Here is an 18,579-nt window from a genome sequence, read left to right as displayed (position 1 = left end):
TGGCCACTAACCATGATCTGGTTTCTAACCGCTTGCTCACTTCCAGTGGCTACCATGATCATCTCGTGAAGATTCCTCATGTGACATAATACAGACTGTGTTTGACACCATGCTGCTGGTTTTTGCGCTATCAGAAAATACTCGAGCAGAGGACAACTCATCCATTTGGCTGCCTATTAAGGCAAATATGTATGCCGATCCCTCGGCATTAAGGACAAGGAGGCCGCCAACGACGATGAGGGATCCACAAGTACTATGGCAGCGTTCTGCGCAACGTAACGAGCACCAAAGACCGTGGGGTGCGGGGAAGAGGTGCGGAGAAACCACTCTCCACCAGTGTGGAGAGGTAAGGCGCTGTTCACCGGTGAAGCACCGGCCGCCACTGAGGGCATATGGGGCTGCGCCCGAAGCCCGGCCTGACGGGCGTCCCACGCGCGCCTCCCTCCTGCCGCCGGGACGGGGGCGGGACCATCCTGCGCCGCAGCGCCCCCTCCGCCATTTCCCGTTCAGCGCCGGCAGCCGCCCCCCGGCCCTCGGCCTGACAGGGCAGCCGGGGACAGCCGGCGCGGCGCGGCGCGGCGCGGAGCCGAGACGAGACGAGACGAGCCCAGCCCAGCCCAGCCCAGCCCGCAGGGATGTCGCCTTCTGCGAGGTATGGCTGCACGTAGCACCACCACCCCCGCTTTCCGTTAGCGGGTCGCCTCTCCTCTGCGGTGTGGGCACTGGGAGCTGTTCCGTTAGGGAAGCAGGAGAGAGGGCCGGGCCCGGCCTCTGACCACTCCGGGGACCCGGCCCGGGCCCGGCGTAGCGCCGCGGTGTGCTCCTCCCGTTCTCCCCGAACGCGGGGAGGTGTCTGTGGGCACTGGGCCCGGCTTCCCTAGGTGCTGGCGGCATTTCCTGGAAGGGGCTTTGGTTTCTGTTAGCGCTTCGCTGGGCGCGTTGTGGAGGGCCGCTGTCGCCCGCAGCGTATTTGGGCGTGATGCCAGCTGACGGCCACGCGAGAACGGCGAGCGCTTGGGATTGTCTTTTCGGCGGTGTCACGGAATGCGCAGCCGACCCAGGCGATAGTCTGTGAAGTGCACTGCAGCTGTTTTAGGTGCAGGTAATCTCGTAGCTCGGGGCCAGAAATTTGTGAGGACAGACACACAACGGTAGGTTCTGATAGAGCTGCCTGTCGCCAAGTGCTGTTCTGTGATCCCTCCAGCCGTGCTGGAGAGGCACAGGGCAGCCCAGTCTGTTGGTACGTTTTAAACGTGCATGTCCCCCACCAGTTCCTCCAGGGCACGTCCAGCTCGCCAGGAACACCGCTGGCAGGGTACGGAAAATGAACTTGGGCTATTAAGGTTAAATGATTTCCATATTCTTAGAAGCGACTTATCAAAGTCCTCCATCTGAGCCAGGAGTAGTGTGGGCATAATGTATAGAACACACGTAGCTTTGATGGTAAAGTTGATCCATACGTTGTATTACTTGTGTAGATTTAGAACATTCTTCTGCTGACTTCTCTGCCTGAACCATCTCCTGTGGTGTTTGCCTCTCTGTTTCCCAATATTCTGCTAAGTAGGTTTCTATAAATATACTATTCAAGGAATAGGATGTGTTTGCTGCTTTACTGACATGGAGCTTTCCTGAAGTACAAGCCAGTGACTTTGAAGACTTCAAAGCTTGCCTTTTTTTCTGATGAAAACAAATACAAAACAACACAGCCTGTACTCTGGTTATAAATGAGCTATCACTGCAGGTGATGTGGAAGTGTGGAGCTGAGTTTTGAAAGCACTGTGTGCTTCAGGCTGTTCCCAGGGGAGTTACTGTGAGCACAGGCTGATGGGAGCTGGACTCACAAATAATTCTATGGCTTTTCTCCAGGGATTGCTGAAGCTTTGAAGAGGAAGAGTTTAAAAAAGCTGATCAAAGTTCTGACAGAAATGATTTTCTCCTGGAATTTCCCCTGGAATTTCGTTGTCATTGACAGATCTGCAGAAGACACTCAGATTTAGACAACTGGAAACTTGGAGATAAACCTGTTATCTTATGTGTTCTAAGGTGCTAAAGGTGTAACTTGGTTTTGAACATGCATCATGTAAGATACAGGTGTTGTTCAGCATGCAGAGCCATGCACGAGTCACTTCAGATTCCAAGAGTGGGATAGTTGTTCTTTGTGACAGCACATACAGCAAGGATCAAAGGTATGTGACTACTGCAGAATAGTGTATATGGAATGCTTTGAACGTGTCTTGTTAACTGCAAGGATTAAGATGGAGAGGGAAGATTTTGCTAAGTGAATTCACGACCCTCGAAGTTTTCGCCTTTACAGATAATTTTGAACAGCCTGAAAAATCAGATCCTGCAGGTGTAACTGTTTTTTAAAGTGACTGTGAAAGTAACATTGTTTCGCATTAGGTTTCTGTGTGACTTCTGAACAAAGTAACCTTGTTGAAGTAGAAACTTTTTTTACTTACATAATCTGTAAGCTTGATCTGAATGAGAAAGTCAAATTATTTTATCTTCTGGTGCCAAAAGGAAATGAGTTTGAGAGATACATGTGCCTTAATTGCTTTCTAGTTTGCTGTTAACAGTGATAGAGACTTTATATCTAGTAAATTTTATCTTCTTATCCATCATTTTAAATTTTGATTGAAAAGAGGAAGACTGGTGTATTTTATCTCCTAGTTATTCCTCTTGCTTGTGTAAATTAACAACATGAACCAAACTGAAATTAAGAGAATGTCCTCTTTTTGTGAATTGCAGTTGTCAGTTGCACAGATACAGATTCTCAACAGTTATCCAATGACTTCCTATAGTCCTGCTAAAGCAGAGGAAGATTGACATCTCATATAAGGGGTTTTTAATTAATCTGATTTTAACATACTGTGGTAAGTTTGACCATACTATGCTTTGTCACTATTTTAAATTTTAAGGTGGCTGTTTTGCAGAGAAAATAATTTAACTTTTATTTTTAAATAACTTTAAATTTAAAAAGCAATATATTTGCATTAAACCTGAGAAGAAGATTCTTTGGAAAAAAAGTTATGCCCTTGACGACCCATCTGTAGGTTCATGGTTGTTTCTTAGTACTTTGCCTGTAATTCAAAAGTAGATCCTGCAAATATTAATGCTGTGAGGATAATAAACAGGTAAAATAATAACATCAAAGAGAGGGAATATTGTCATAGATCTTAGTATGAAAAGATGGTAACATAAACTTCATAAACTTCATAAGTTCCTTATAATTAATAATTTTATAGTTGGGTTTGCTCTAACCTCCTTCTCGACCTACCCTCTTTCTGAAAATGTCTTTTACAGCAATGATAAGTCCTTGTAATATTTCAAGTAAAGCCAATCAACGTTTATTTTCTTTGTATTTAATAAGTTGGAGTGAGTGGCATAGAATTTTCAGATGCCATCTTTAAGGAAAATTAATACAAATAATCACACAAGGCTTTCTATATCTATTTGAAATGGTAAGATCCTTTTTCATGTGAAAAAAAAAGGAAAGTACTATTGTCAAAAAATTGCCTCTCTAATCTGAGGATCCTTGCCTCACTCCACTGCTCACCCCCTCCACCCCTGCAAGAGCAGTAACTGCTTCAGTACCACTACCTCCCTGAAAACACTGATGGGATTAAAATAACTCTTTGTATGTAGACTTTGTTTTACTTGCAAATAATTTTCTAAGAGGATTTGCTGAATGTGATTGTTTTTAATGTATTTGCAGGTTAAGAAGAAAAATGTTTATTTTTCAGTCAGTAGGTTATATTTCTTAGTTGCTGTGGAAACTGATGGACAGATCAATGCCTTTTCATCAACTTTGTAAGTTACCTGTACCTTTTATATTGCAAAAGAAGTACTGCTTATTTTTCACTAACACTCTTAACTGAAGTAAGATACCATCATCTTATTATAAAACTGTCCCTGAAATAATTCACAGAATCAAGAATATAGTGTATTACATTCTGCATAATCCATTCTATACATAAACCATGATTTTCCTCCGCAAAAAAAGAAATGTTTTGAAATGGCATACTACATGTTGCCCCTCTAAACGTCCAGTGAAATCTTAGTTGGATATGTTGTTTTTCATTTCGTATTTGCTCTTTTTTCAGGGGTCCTTCGTTTCTGGATTAGCAGGCACAGCTAACATATTTTGAAATAAAGATAAGTCTGCAAACTGAATGGGGAATCTTCTTTGTCATCTTATCCTTTTTGCAGAACTAAAAACAGCACATATTTTATTAGCTGTGCTGTAGTTGTAGTGAGAAACTGTTTTTAGTTCTGCAAAAAGGATAAGATGACAAAGAAGATTCTCCATTCAGTTTGCAGACTTATCTTTATTTCTGCAGTCTTAATTATCCCAGTTATTTGGTCTCAGATTTTTTCTTGTCTCTGTCTCTTATGTAAAGAGCATAACCTACAAAATTTTGTAACTTTCCAACTGTCTGTGCTAACCTTTCTGAGCCAGTTTGAGCTCTAGGTGAAAGGAATTCACTTTTGATAGGGGAGAGGCATGAAAAAATCACAGATATGGACAGAATACAAAAAAACATTTCCCCCAGCATGTGTCAGCATGACAGCTTCCATGTCTTGCTGTGGGGTGTGACATGGCTGGTATAAGAGAGAAGCGCAAAAGACTGTTTTCATCTCCTAATCCAAAAGACTTGCTCCAAGGAAGTGTGTCATTACTGGAGTTAGTACACTGACATCATCAGTTTCTGTAATGGGAGTAGCCTTCGTGTGCCAAAGGCTGTGTGCCTCCTGGGAGAAGGGAGAGTTCGTAGACATAGAAGTTCTTGCTGATACAAGAACTAACTCAAGGTCTATATGATATTCTTCATGTTCAAGACAAATTGAGGCAAGATGCCTACTTGGTGCACACAGGTGTAGATAGTGGAAACCTCCTAGTCAGTAGGAAGACATAAATAAGTACTAACAAGCTAACCTAGAAGACAGAAGGAAGGAAAGAAGGGAGGAGGTAATAAATAACTTAGAAAAGATACTGATTATATATCTAGTGATCAACAATCTGAGCTTGTGTTCAGCTAAAGAATAATAATTGTTGAGGTATTGCTTTGTTATTCATACCCACCAAGTGTTTTTTTCCAAACAGGTGATTTGTTACTGTATGTCAAGAAATCAATTGTTTTACTTGTAGCTGCACTTCCTTAAGGGATGTTTATTACTCAGTAACAGTATAGAAGAACAAATACAAAGAGAAGCTGTCCAAGAGAGATGATGTCTGTGGTCTGAATGGTAAAATGAAACTAGCAAGAGATGAGTTTTCTGTCTTGTGGAAATATAAATTGCTGCACGTGCAACTCAGATGAGCTGCTTTATCTCTTTGCATCTGATTTCAGAAGGGATTCTGGAAGCATCTTGTAATGCTTCCAGAGGTGTGAGGTGTGTTCAAAGAGACAGATTTATAAGAGGTACTTGGCTAATTATACATCCCAAATGACTTAAACTTAAGTGCCCAAGTATATTTGTGTGAGCTTCTGTGTGTGCTCATTGCTAATTAAAGGGTAGCTTTTAAGACACTTCTCTGCAGCCATAAAGGTTCTGTGCAGATATCTCTTTATTTTATTGAGTACAGGAAATTTTTCCTTTCCTCTTCCAGTACTGTTTGCAGAAGTAGACAAGGATCCTGACATAACTGCATTAATCCACTAGGAAATTCTCCCAGTATGTCTGGGATAGGATGGTTCCCACTGATCCACTACTGTTCTGAGTCCCTTCTACTTTACCAGGAGCATGTATTCTGGTACTATGTTTCCCATAGCCAGGAGTTTGACCAAATGACCTCTGGAGGTCCCTTCCAACCTCAACCATTCTGTGACAGTCCTGTCCTAACTATTATTTGTAAAACTCCATGAAAATAGTGTCCTTTTTTTTGAGATATGTCCCAGATTTCTTTTCACTTTTCCTGGTCATTCTCACTGTGGCACATCTTGGTTGATATGTCAAGTAGTTCTGTTGTGTTACTTGTCATAGTGTGGCATTGGAGAACTCCAGTTGTGAAGTAATGCTACTGCACTAGTTGCTGTACAAATGTAAAGTTAAAGCCATTCCTCATGCTACAGAGTTGTGGTTCTAAATGAGATGAGGAGAATAAAAAACATGTTAAGGCAGTATTAATCAGCACAGTTGAACAGAGGCAGCGGATCATTAATAAAGATGTTAAACAGAACAGGCCCCAGTACTGAGCCCTGTGGGACACCACTCATTACTGCCCACCAACTGGATTTAACTCCATTGACCACAACTCTTTGGTCTTGACCACCTAACCAGTTTTTCACCCTGGAAAGTGTATGCCCATCCAAGCCAAGAACAGCCAGTTTCTCTAAGACAATGCTGTGGGAAAGTGTCAAATGCCTTACTGAGGTCAAGGTAGACAACATCCACAGGTGGAAGGCGGGTCCAACAAGCAGGTCACCCTGTCATAGAAGGAGATCAGGTTTGTTAAACAGGACCTCCTCTTCATAAACCCATGCTGACTGGACCTGATCACCTGGTTATCCTGCATGTGCTGCATAACAGAATTTAGGATGATCTGTTCCATCAGCTTCCCAGGCACTGAAGTCAAATTGATGGTCCTGTAATTTCTCAGATTATCCTTCCGTCCCTTCTTAGATGGGTGTTATATTGGCTGACTTTCAATCAGACGGGACCTCCCCAGTCAGCCAGGACTGCTGATAAATGATGGACAGTGGCTTGGCAAGCACCCCTGCCAGTTCCCTCAGCACTCTGGGATGTACCCCATCCAGCCCCATAGATTTGTGCACATCAGTGTGAAGCAGAAGGTCACTGAACGTCTCCTCCCGAACTGTAGGGGGGACGTTTTTCTCCTTACTCCTGTCTCTTGGCTTGGGGGGCTGACCTTCCTCAGTGGAAGTGCTCCTTTTACTAAAGACTGAGGCAAAGAAGGCATTAAGCACCTCAGCCTTATCCTCGTCTTTTATTACCAAATTCCCTTCTGGATCTAATAGGGGATGGAAGCTCTCCCTGGTCTTTCTTTTATTCTTAATGTATTTATAGAAACTTTTCTTATTACTCTTTACCTCTAAAGCCAGTTTGACTTCTAGCTGGGTGTTTGACCTTCTGATTATCTCCCTACATAACCTAAAAACATTCTTGTACTCATTTTGAGTGGTCTGCCCCTTGTTCCAAAGGCCATAAACTTTTTTTCCTCTGATTTTAAGGCAAATCTCCCTATTCAGCCAGGCTGATATTCTAATTGTCGGAAATTAATATTGCCAATAGTAAGCTGATAATCAGATATTGTAGACATAAAAATGCATTAAAACAGAGTTTCATTTTTCAGTGTACATCAGCATTCTGTCGACAGCTTGTTGGAGCTTGCCTGGTAAGTGTTTTTATTGTCTTTCTAATGTTTTTTGAAAACATTAAACATAGTTAAAAAACACTTGCCTATTCTCACCAAGCATCCTTTTAAAACTTGATGCTTTTTGAAGAAAGGACTTAATAGAAATATAACATAGGAAGACTGTCCTATGATCAAGACCATTGTTGTTTCTGTTGTACTTAACTCTCTTCTATGGTTACTTTATTATGGGGCAAATATTCAGCTGCTCTAGGTGGGCTTATTTATATAGAAAAGTTGCACTCTCGCATTCATATTGGTGGATTATCTGCTTTTGTGGTTCTTTTTTTCCATTCTAGAAAGATTCATGGGAGGGCCACCTCACAGCCTACAAATGGAATCTTGGAATTTTCAACACATTTTGACCTGGCAGGCAAAAATTAACCCAACTGTGCCAACATACTATCGTGTGCTGTACCGTGACCACAGGCAAGTCCTGTTTTATAAGACATAGATTTTATTTGAATGTTTATCAACTCAAAGATTTCTGTTTGTCTCTTTTTCCACTCAGAAATGTTTCCCCCACCCCCTATGCTTCCTTGTATCAAAAAATCTAGATAAATTATTTTGATCTTTTTTAAACTTGTGTTTTGTTTTACAGGAACTGGTATACTGCAAAACAGTGTTCGAATATTACACAACTCTCTTGCAGTCTGACAGATGATTTTAAAGACGTTCACACTCAGTATTCGGCATTGGTTCAGAGCTTCATAGGAACTAAAGCATACAATTCCTCTCGACTTACTTTTTTGCCATACACTGACAGTAAGTTCTCAGTCTGCATTTGCTCATTTTATTAGTTTTATTCATAGTTGATGTATAAATTATATTCTGCTAGCTTTACAGTAAGATACTGCAAACTCACTTGGTCAGTAGCTTGTTCCTTTATCTAAGAGAATATTAATTTGTATATAATCTCTCCCATATCAGTTACAAGACATAGAATATAGAGAGAGGGTTTGTTTTCTTTTTTAAATTAATGCCTACACTAGTTCTTATAAATGGACAAAGCTCTAGTTTTGAAATAAAAGATATATCTAATAATATAGAGGAAAGAGCGTTGTGCCAAGCATTGACAAACACAAAATATCTAAGGACGTAAGATATATAACTGGAAAAAATCCCCAGCATTGTTTTTATGTCTTCAAGCAGTCAATGTTAAGAGTTTAAAAAATACCATGTCTGCACTAAGTGTAGGGGAAGAGACTTACTTGTTTGTTCATCAGCCTGCTCTTTTCCCTTTCTTTACTGAAAGCAGATGCGTATTAGCATCTTCTAATATCAAAGATAGCTTCACTCTTAGTTGTGCTTAGTATTCAGTTTTGAAGTACAGGAGATAGAGATTGAGGAACAATTGGAGTACTCTGGGGAAGGAATAGGTCACATTATCTCTGGATTCAGCACAGAGGCAGCTGCTGTCATCTCCCTTTACAGACTCTGAAGTTATTAAAAAGAAATGGAGCAGATGGGGAGAATAGCCCCAAGGATAGCTGGAGAATTTGAGAACATCCCTCTGAGGTGGAGGCCTTCAGTCTTTCAGCAGTTAGTTTAATAAAGAAAAGGATTAAGAGGTGCTTTGACCACTAGTTAATATCATGGCAGGCTTCTTCGGTCTTGTAAGCAAAACCTAACAGCGTGCCCTGTCTGGAAGCTGAAGCTGGATAAATTTTAGCTAAGGGCAAGAGGCATATTTTTAATTGATCCCTGGAACAAACTGTCAGGTGCTTTGACTGATTGTCCATCTCTGTAAATTGAAATTGGATGTTTTGCTAGTAATGCTCTTGTTCAAACCAAAAGCAACCAAGCAAAGTTGTGCCTCCCATGGCACAGGGCTTAAATTAACCCTGTAGTCTCTTCTTGGTTTACAGTACCTCAATAGGGAAGAATTGATATTCTGAGATATTTCCCTACTGGGTGTAGTTGATATCTGCCTTCAAATAACTACAGTGGAATCTCACACCTGTCGACAAAGACAGAAAGGCTTCATTCCAAAGAGCCAGGAGAACAACCACATTTGAGTGTTACCAGATGTAAGCTAATGTTTACTTGTAACTGAAAAGATGAGAAAGGGGTAAGGGTGCAACCATTTGACTAGAACATACTTTCCTGTTTGAGAGTAGATGAGAGTTCACATAAGTGCTTTTTTTTTCCTTTCTACCCTATTTCAGGAACAGAAGTAGTTAGCAAATGTATATTGCTTTTTTGAATTTTCCAGAGGTTGGCAAACTAGTCTTCACCTTGAGTAAAATGGAAAAGCTTCTGGAAACGACAAAAGTGAAAGCAAACTTTGTGTGGCTTTTTTTTTCGGCCACAATGTGCTGTGCAAAAATGGAGGATTATGGAGGTAGTTTGCTCTCACATATTTTTCTAACATTCTTGCTTCTTTCTTCTGTTGGAGGAAAGAACATCTTAGGCTTGATTCGCTATGGAAGTTCCTCGGATCTTGATGGATGTGTACTTTTGGAGAGAGGAGACAATTAGTGTGCATGGTTCTTCAAACACATCTGTGTTCTGAGGACTTGACCTTGAGAGATTACTTTGAACTCATGGAAGTCTCATGGAAGAGTAACTATGTTTTGCTAGATCTGTCCTCTGTCCTACTGTCAGTAGAGTTTTTAGTCTTTGGAGCTCAGCTGTCAAGTTTAGACCTGTAGCCTTCCCTGCAGTCAGTATGAATATGAGCAGGGCTACATACCACTGAATTTCTACCAAGTTTCTTTTCATTGAGGTAGTAGAAGACGATAATGTGCAAGAAAGCAATCAGCTTTTTGTATACATTAACCTTAGCTTTCCTCTCAAATAGATAAAAAGCTTACCTCTCTGTGGAGCTGGAGCAAAGCCTCTGTCATCTTTCTGCTGTTTCCCTCCCCTCCACTGCCTTTTAGTTTTAAAATGTAGTCACATGGGAGAACACCATTTGACTCTGGAACTTAAATATTGCAAGGCCTTGTGGATTTACAACAGTGACATACTCGGTAATCTGAGTAGTCATCTATATATCCATCACCAAAGTAGAAATTATACTGAATACATGGTGTAGATTTTTTACATCTTCTTTTCTTTATTTTTTCCTCTGTTTTGTTCAATAGCATACCTTGGACCACCAGAAGTTAATATCAGTTCCTGTTTAAACTGCATAAATGTCACCGTAAAACTGCCAACCTCTCACTTGAGAAAAAATGGAAAGCTACAGTCTTTAATTGATATATATGAAGAGCTTGATTATGATATAACACTGAAAACACTTGATGGAGATCATAAGGTAAAGAACTTTTTTTCATTTGTGCTTTAGGGGAAAAATACCGAAGACATAAAATGGCCCTGATGGGAAGTAGATTCACAGAAGCAAATACATTAATAGAAGATACCTAGAATAAAACAAAGAGAATAGCCAACATAATCTTAATTTCCTTTACTGTAGATTAGGCAACATAGAAGAGGAATACTAGTTGTCCTATATTCTTTCTTGAAATAAAGCACAGGACACTGAGTCGAGTGATTATTCTCTGGGAAGACAGGGAAAGACAATTTATCAGAAACTACTAGCAGGTGTATGTACAAGTGATAGGAAAACATCTACAGAAAGCGGTTCAGTAGTTTTCTGTCAGACTGGAAAAATGTGTCCAGTTAAATTCTGAAACTACCTATCCTGGGCCTGGTACTTTTTTTCTATGGGTATACTGAAATAGGTAGATGGGTATGATTAGAACTTGAAACAATGCTCACAAAATGGAGAAATAATCTTAAAATAATAGGAGATACATTGGTCCTCACTGAGTTAAGGCATAACACATAATGCTTGTGTAATGAGTGGTAACAGCTGCCCAGGCAGAGGTTTTGCCAGAAAAGAAGAGAGCATTCTATAACATTGCAAGACAAATACGACTCCTGTGCTGCTGAGAGATTAAAAACCCCCATGTTTTAACATGCTCAGTACTTGTAAAGCCCACCTACCCTGCACCAGTCTGGGGTTCAGAAAAGAAATGGACCATTTGAACAAGTTGCAAAAAGGAACAGTGAGGACTAGGGAGTGGATCCTCACATGTGGGGAAATGCTGGAATAATGGGATCACTTAGTATAAGCAAGCAAAGCACGGGTGGGAACCAGAGCCTCGGAGTATGTAAACATTTCCTACAGAAATGGAGGAAATAAGCCATTTGCTGTGACTGTGACCAAAAATAGTGAAGTGAAACCAGCAGTTGCGCAGCCTTTAAGTTAAACATCAAGAGAGATATTACTCTGTGGGCTGATGAAGAACTGGAGTGAGTTGCCTAACTATAGTGTGGACTGTCTGTACCAGAAGTTTTGAATATCAGGTCAGACAAGCACCTGTTGGGAATTTAATGTAATTCATTGTTCTGTCAGTCACAGAAGCACCACCACAACTTGCCTGCCATGGATATTTTTCTTTAGTCTCCTTTCTGAATCTCTATATTGCTTGCAGTTTCAGATCTGTAGAATCTATGTACCTCAAGGGGACATGTAGTGACCAACAGTTGGAGATAGAAGGCAGTTTTTTTGATCATACAGTATTTCACAGATAGATACAGACAGGCATCTTTGTTGCAGATACAAGGATATTTTAGTTAACAACTTAACACCACAATAACTAGTTAAGCACTTGTTAAGCACTCAGTAATAGTTTAATCAATCAGCTAAGCACTTGCAAATAGCTCGATCACCTATTGATTAAGTAAGAATTCATTTGAATCACATACAGACCAAACTACAAGAGTTACATACCACACCTGATAAGGACCTGTTCAGACAAGACCCTGGTATATGTATTTTTTAGGTTACCTTAGCTGTTACTAAAAGAGACTGATACCTTTTTTTTTTTAACCAATCACTATCATCTTGGAAATTTTATAATAGTTAAGAACCCATCGAGGTAAAGGGCAAATTAAGAGATGGACATTTTATGCATGCTTTTGTTGGCAAATGTAGTTCTTTCTTTGAAGTGTATAAAAACCTTGAAAATTGTTAAGTAACCAAGTTTGGAGGAGCTATCCAGCCCTCTCCCCCCCTGCATTCCTGTGTAGATTGCGGATCTGTCAACAGTTTGACATCAACTAGAACCAGAGTTGAAGCAGTTGGCTAGGTTACTGAGTTACTCGGTCCCTGCAGTTTCATATGTTAATTCATTTCTCTGAAATTGCCATGGTGTTTTATCAATGGCTGGGGATCCCTTTTTAGGCAAATAGCTAACTTTAAAGCATTGTCTTTCATGGCAGACGCCACGTGAGAGAACCACTGCAGAAATCTTTAATACTGTCATTGAAGAATTGTATCCAAGTAGAAATTACTGTGTGTCTGTCATGGTCACTGCATCTCTAAACAAGCATTCCATCCCATCCACCTGGAAGTGTGTAACTGCAGACTCTGCAGCTCAACAAGGTAACTGTGCTGTGGTGCAGTGATGGATTCCCTGACTTGATTAAGTGCAAGTGTTTTCTTTTTAATGTAGGAAGATTTACAAGCCAATCCTAAAAATAATGTAAGTACCTTCTGAATGATAAATATTGTGAAGACTTATAAGTGAAGTATAAAAACCCATCCAGTTCAGGGCCACAAAATCTATTGGCAATCTATTCAGACATACAAATCTCCACTAACTGCAAAATTAGTTGTCAAAGATGGTGTAATTTCTCTTTTTAATTCCTGAATCTAACTTGAAATTTGGTCTTGTTTTGACTTTGGACCAGATGACCTCCAGAGGTCCCATCTAACCAAAATTACTCTGTGATTGTAAATAGCTGTTCTGAATGTAAAATAGGAAACATGGTCACTGGAAACTTCCTTCCTTCATGTATGTTTGTTTGGGATTTTTTTTTTCACTTGCAGATTATCATACAGCTGTAATTGCAAGTGCTGTATGCATCTCGCTGTTGTTAGTTGGTGCCCTGAAGTGTTTGCATGTGGGAGGTTACATTCTTCAAAAACACTCACTTCCACGTACCTTGGTAAGTAATAATTTTCATATTTGACCTTCTTGGTTGGAAGGAGGGAGTTTACTTTCTGAAATTTGTAGTCCTGTGCATTAGGTACAAGTTACATAAGAGCATCTAATGTTTTAATTTGCAATTTGCCTATGTCAAAGATACTTTATAGGCTACTAAATCTTGTCTGTTCTGCTGAACAAATAGTCAGTCTTTTTCAAAACCCGTTCTTGCTGATTCGGTGACAGGTTGCTAACAGAGATAGCAATGTGATCACCCTGCTCTACTCAGTGCTCCTTGGGCTACATCTGGAGTATTTTGTCCAGTTCTAGTCCCCACAGCTCATGAAAGATGGACAGCTGGAAAGAGTCCAGAGGACTATCATGAAGATGAGCAACGGGATGGGCAACTTGCCCTGTGAGGAAAGACTCAAGGAGTTAGGTCTTTTCCCCCTTGAGAAATTTCAGGGGGTACATCATTACAGTGTTCCAGTACTTAGAGAGCAGCTACAAACAGGACAGAGGTCATCTCATCTCCATATAAGAAAGAAATCCTTTTTTCAGAGTGAGAACAATCAATCAGTGGAACGACCTTTCCAAAGATGTAGTAGAGTGCCCATCGCTGGAGACTTTCTCAATATCTGGTTGGACAGAGTGCTAGATAATCTCATTTAGGCTTCATCTCCTACAAAAGGTTGGACCAGATTGTCTTTCAAGATCCCTTCCAGCCTAGACTGTTCTATGAAGTTAGGAGGGGCAAGCAGTAGTGAAAAGGAGACACTCCCCTTTCAAAGTAACTTCTTAATGGACTCTTCATGGTACACAGAAGCAGGCTAGGTCCAACAGCATAGGACAATTAACCGCTTGCCCTTTGAAAATTACCTTATGCATAACTAAATCCTCCCTGCAGCAGACAGATTTCTTCTACTATCCAACCCAGGGTAATAACTCCAGAAAAAATCCCTGCTCCAGTTCTTAGGTGAAATGCGCAGGAACAAGACCTGTTCTCTACCAAGATGGATGCTCTGAAAAGGTTCAGGCATAATGTGTATCTGTTGTTCCTTAGCAAAGCACGTTTTGCCTCCATTATTTCACACTGCACTCCTCTCTAAAAACAAAACAAATAGCCCCTATAATATTTTTCCTTTTAATACACCAAAAATCAGAGTATTTCCTGAATTTTTGAGGATAGTTTAGCCAGGTTTCTGGCTGCTGGAGTTCAAAGGTATTGTGAGAGATTCTACAACTGAAAGCAATTATTTCAAATTTGCCTTCAAGGTCTTTCTTTTTTTTATGGTCATGTTTCCATGAGAAAGCAAGCTGAAAGGACAAAAAGGTAGCTTTAAGACCCAGTTGGGTATGGGCACATTGTTCCTGTAGTTATGCACAGGAATAGCCTTGAGTTGTGAGTTCTGGTCTCACTGTCCCCAAGAGATGGGCCAGATATTTTTGCACATCTGGAAAAGAGTCTCTGTTAGTACTCTAAAACCTTTTAATTTTTTTCCCTAAAGCCGTGCTTCATGATTATTGTCCCCAAAAGGAATCAAGGACAGCAAGTGGCAAGTGTTAAAAGTAAAAGTTCAGCAGCCTGGTAAAAGCAAGATCAAATAGTTGTTGGAAATGATCTCACATGCACCAAATAAGAACTTGCTCTCAATTCACCTCAACAAGGAAACAAAGGACAGACCATCAAAGACCTTCCTAGGGTTGAGATGCTGCTTGAGGAAGCGTTCTTTAAAGCATGTTGTTTCTCAGGAAACCTGCTTTGTAACATCCAACAATAGCTTCTAAGTTAAAGGAAGAACACCTTGCAGGTCCCTAACCTTCCAGTTTCGATAGACTGGGATGCAGTTATCTGCAGACAAGGTCATGCCAGAAAAGTATCCTAGTTGTTAGTTCCAGAAATGATAGTAGCAAGTTCAGGATCACTTCTCTAGGAAGCCTGATGTCTGTCTTCCTTCTCCAGTCTCAGTAATTATTTATTACTGTATTCTGTTATAAATGGGCATTAGTGAAAAGGATGCCTGACAGTGGAACACTTAGGTAGGGGGAAAAAAGTGTATTTATATGCCAGAGTCTAGAGCTGGCATAGTATCTTAGAAACTAACTTCTGGACCAGGCTGCTATGATCTCATTGAATATTGGAGCTGTATGAAAACAAAAAGCAAAGGAGAAGAAAAAAAAGCAATATGGCTCTGGAAGGAGAAAACTTCTTCAGGTAGGGGGGAGAATGGGCACATCCACAAGGCAAATGGCATCTGCATCACTTTCCAAAGGCTCATATGTTCTCAGTAGCCATGTAGAGTGGTTGGCAAAAATATCCATGGTTAGGGAAGGGTACTTCAGGAAGAAAGGTAGGTAATGGTAATATATCACTAAAATTGTTCTGCTATTTGGAATAAAATAATCTTTCTGTGACTTCTTCTGTCATCAGTTGTCATGGTTTAGCACTTGAGGAAGCCAGTCCCAAATCAGCTATTTTCTTTTTAATTTTAATAGAAGAGCCTGAAATGCCACTAAATTTCACGAACAAATAAGAAAAATTCGAAACTTGTTTCTATCCATCTTTGCTTGCCTTCACGGTGTTTTTTTAATAGTCTGTGACTTCTTTTACATTTAATTCTATGAGTTTTTCAGCATAAACATTTTCTGTTTTCTACAAACATACCTAGAGTAGATTGATATCAACTTTCTCTAAGACTTTTTTCCTCGTGTTTCTCTCCTTTGCCATGTCATTACTTTCATATCCCTAAGACTGCTGAACATGACTTTGCCAATTAGTGTCCAAGGTTAATTTTTTTTATTGTCAACATTTTCACTCAGTGCTTCGAATATTCAATGAATCCTCAGAAGTACAGAGCTAAACTGAAAAAAAAGGGGACTTAGGGTGTTACACACTTCATTGCTTCAAATGGCACATTTCTAAAGCTCATGAAAATTAAACATCCACGAAAGGCTTCTCTTTTGCGTGGTAACTGCAAGAGCTAATAGAGAGTTGCAGGACTCACCTCAGGTTTAAGATGTATTTCTAAAATGAGCTATTAGTCTTAGAAAAATACCTTAACAATTAGAATTAAAACACTTCATACCTGACACTCCTTGGCACTGGTGTCATTTCTCAGAGGCTGTTCAATGCTGTGTGCCCTGATTTATGGTGAAGGCTGTTGCATTTGCAGGAGCACAGAACGGGAAACAATCCCAGATGTCATGAACTTTGCCGAAAAAGAAAAAAAATGTGGCATGGAAGGAATCAATGGTTGACAGCCTTTTGATTGAGGATATTTTTTCCATGTGCATGTGCAAATGTGTCTGATTCTTTTTTGTTTAGTTCACTTTGTTATTTCAGGTATTCATCAGAACATCACCTAATTCATTTTGGCCATTTGGACATGAAGAAATAGCCTCTGTAGAGATCCTTTACAAAGAGATTAGAAAAAAGACAAATGAATCCAGTGGTTGTGTGAGTGATGAAGATAACAGCGATGACAGCGATGCTACAAGTAATCATGACTATACAAGGCGTGAGATGATCAGCAGAATACCTCAGTCCTCCGACACATCAAAGCTGCACATGGAGTACTGTACAAAGAGTAACTGTGCAGATGACAGCAGCAGCCAGGCAAGTGAAAATCCAGGCACTGACTCGGAAAATTCTGAAGAGCATGAGGTGGATATTGAAGAAAATGACGCAAGTAGTGAGTTGCTAAATACTTTCTCTGAGAGGAATTGTAGCTATTTAGCTAGGCGAAGGAACAGTGCTTGCTTTACCATTAAGTTAAACACTGTGCAATTGGGAAACCCTGAAGAGGATGTGGATAGTTCTGCAGCTCTTCTTTCTTCCCAAGAAGATGCATTTGACTGGCAGCACACTCAAGGTTTTGAAGTAAAACTCCTGGATAACACAGAAGACATGCAGAAACGACACTGTCCTAACGGCTCTCATGAATGGCAGAAATCTTCTTGTTCTTCCGGTGAAAGCGACTCATCAGATTCAGATATGGACCAAAATACTGAATACATTAGAAGATGAATACGTAAGAACCACTATTATTTTATAACGTATGGATCAATAGTGACCAACTTCAGCTGCTGGACTAAACATTTTCTTAAACACAAGAAAAAAAACTTCTTTGCTGTGAGGGAGAGGGAGCCCTGGCAGAGGCTGCCCAGGGAGGGTGTGGAGTCTCCTTCTCTGGAGGTTTCTAAAGGTGCCTGAACACGTTCCTGTGTGACCCAATTGAGGTGAACCTGCTTTAGCAGGGTGTTGGACTGGATGATCTCTAGAGGTCTTTTCCAACCCCGACCACACTGTGGTTCTGTGATCTTATATTTTTCTTGACATTCTGTGAGTGTATGCCTGAACACTGAAAATATGCAACACTCATTTTTAGCAAGTATTTCTCTTATCTCCAAGTTGCTCCAGCTATGATTCAGGTTGGATTATCCATAGAGAAACAAAAATGACTGTTCAGGTGCAGCAGAAAGAGTAGTTGTTTCATTTTGCAATTTGATTGTGAAGTGTATGTTACAAAGTAAATATTTTCTGTAACTCAAACGAAAAGTTGGTTGGCAGTACAGGGAGGTATCAGTAACTGCTTAATCAGACCACTTTTTAATATTTTTTTAATTATTATTCTTTCTCTCTGATGATGGATTATTTTAAGAATGTTTTTTTTCTGGATGGATTGCTGTCTTCCAGTCAGTGAACTGATTTCTACATTTGAGCAGAGAAAGCTGATCAAATGAAATAACGGGACAGAGATAAGAGTAGTCAGCATATGAGAGTTCTCCTTACTGTGAATCAAGGCATCAGATACACCTTTTTGTATTTTTTTTAAAATGTAACTTTATGCAGTTATTGAATACTGCACTTCTTTTTAAAAAATCTTTTTTACATTTAAAAGCTATAACAGTGTACAGTTGCACTTTAACATATGCGCTTCATAAAGAGAAATGTTTTCATATCCGTCTGAATTGTTACTGTGGCTCCTCTGTGTCTTTGAAAAACTACGTGAGTTAGCCTGTGAAGAATTTACTCCTTAGTGGAGGGCTTTTGGGTATCACCTTGTGTTGATCTGCTTAGGTACTGCTTTTCTGCCCAGAAGCAGTCTCTGGCTGACATTCTTTTGGTCAGGGTAGCCAAGAGTCATTTTTAGGGTGCTGGAATACATTCTGTTGCTGTGTTTCCCTTAAGAACTAAGTAGATGTAAGTACCTGCCACTTTGAATCTTTACAAGCTCCGTGATTTGCAAATTCACCCATCCC

At 40.2% G+C, this 18,579-nt stretch overlaps 1 protein-coding gene across 9 annotated transcripts; it reads left to right on the top strand.

The window, feature by feature from the left end:
- Positions 1-493: 493 nt before the first annotated feature.
- On the top strand, positions 494-18,294 carry IFNAR2 (interferon alpha and beta receptor subunit 2). Of its 9 annotated transcripts, none has more exons than XM_062001699.1 (11): positions 494-652; positions 1,867-2,186; positions 2,749-2,873; positions 3,716-3,810; positions 7,316-7,357; positions 7,675-7,804; positions 7,977-8,140; positions 10,465-10,637; positions 12,611-12,773; positions 13,221-13,339; positions 16,643-18,294. In XM_062001699.1, exons 4-11 carry the CDS (start codon positions 3,780-3,782, stop codon positions 17,342-17,344), a joined length of 1,524 nt encoding a protein of 507 aa, XP_061857683.1. In that variant the 5' UTR covers positions 494-652; positions 1,867-2,186; positions 2,749-2,873; positions 3,716-3,779; the 3' UTR covers positions 17,345-18,294. The 9 variants fall into 9 exon arrangements, with proteins under 9 accessions (XP_061857683.1, XP_061857703.1, XP_061857690.1 ...); XM_062001727.1 differs by having other exon boundaries at positions 495-652; positions 16,661-18,294; XM_062001710.1 differs by lacking the exon at positions 494-652 and adding an exon at positions 943-1,102.
- Positions 18,295-18,579: the final 285 nt, after the last annotated feature.

This window comes from Colius striatus, chromosome 1, assembly GCF_028858725.1.
Source record: "Colius striatus isolate bColStr4 chromosome 1, bColStr4.1.hap1, whole genome shotgun sequence".
In the NCBI taxonomy this organism is placed as follows: Eukaryota; Metazoa; Chordata; class Aves; order Coliiformes; family Coliidae; genus Colius; species Colius striatus.
This window is presented reverse-complemented; position numbering and strand designations above follow the sequence as displayed.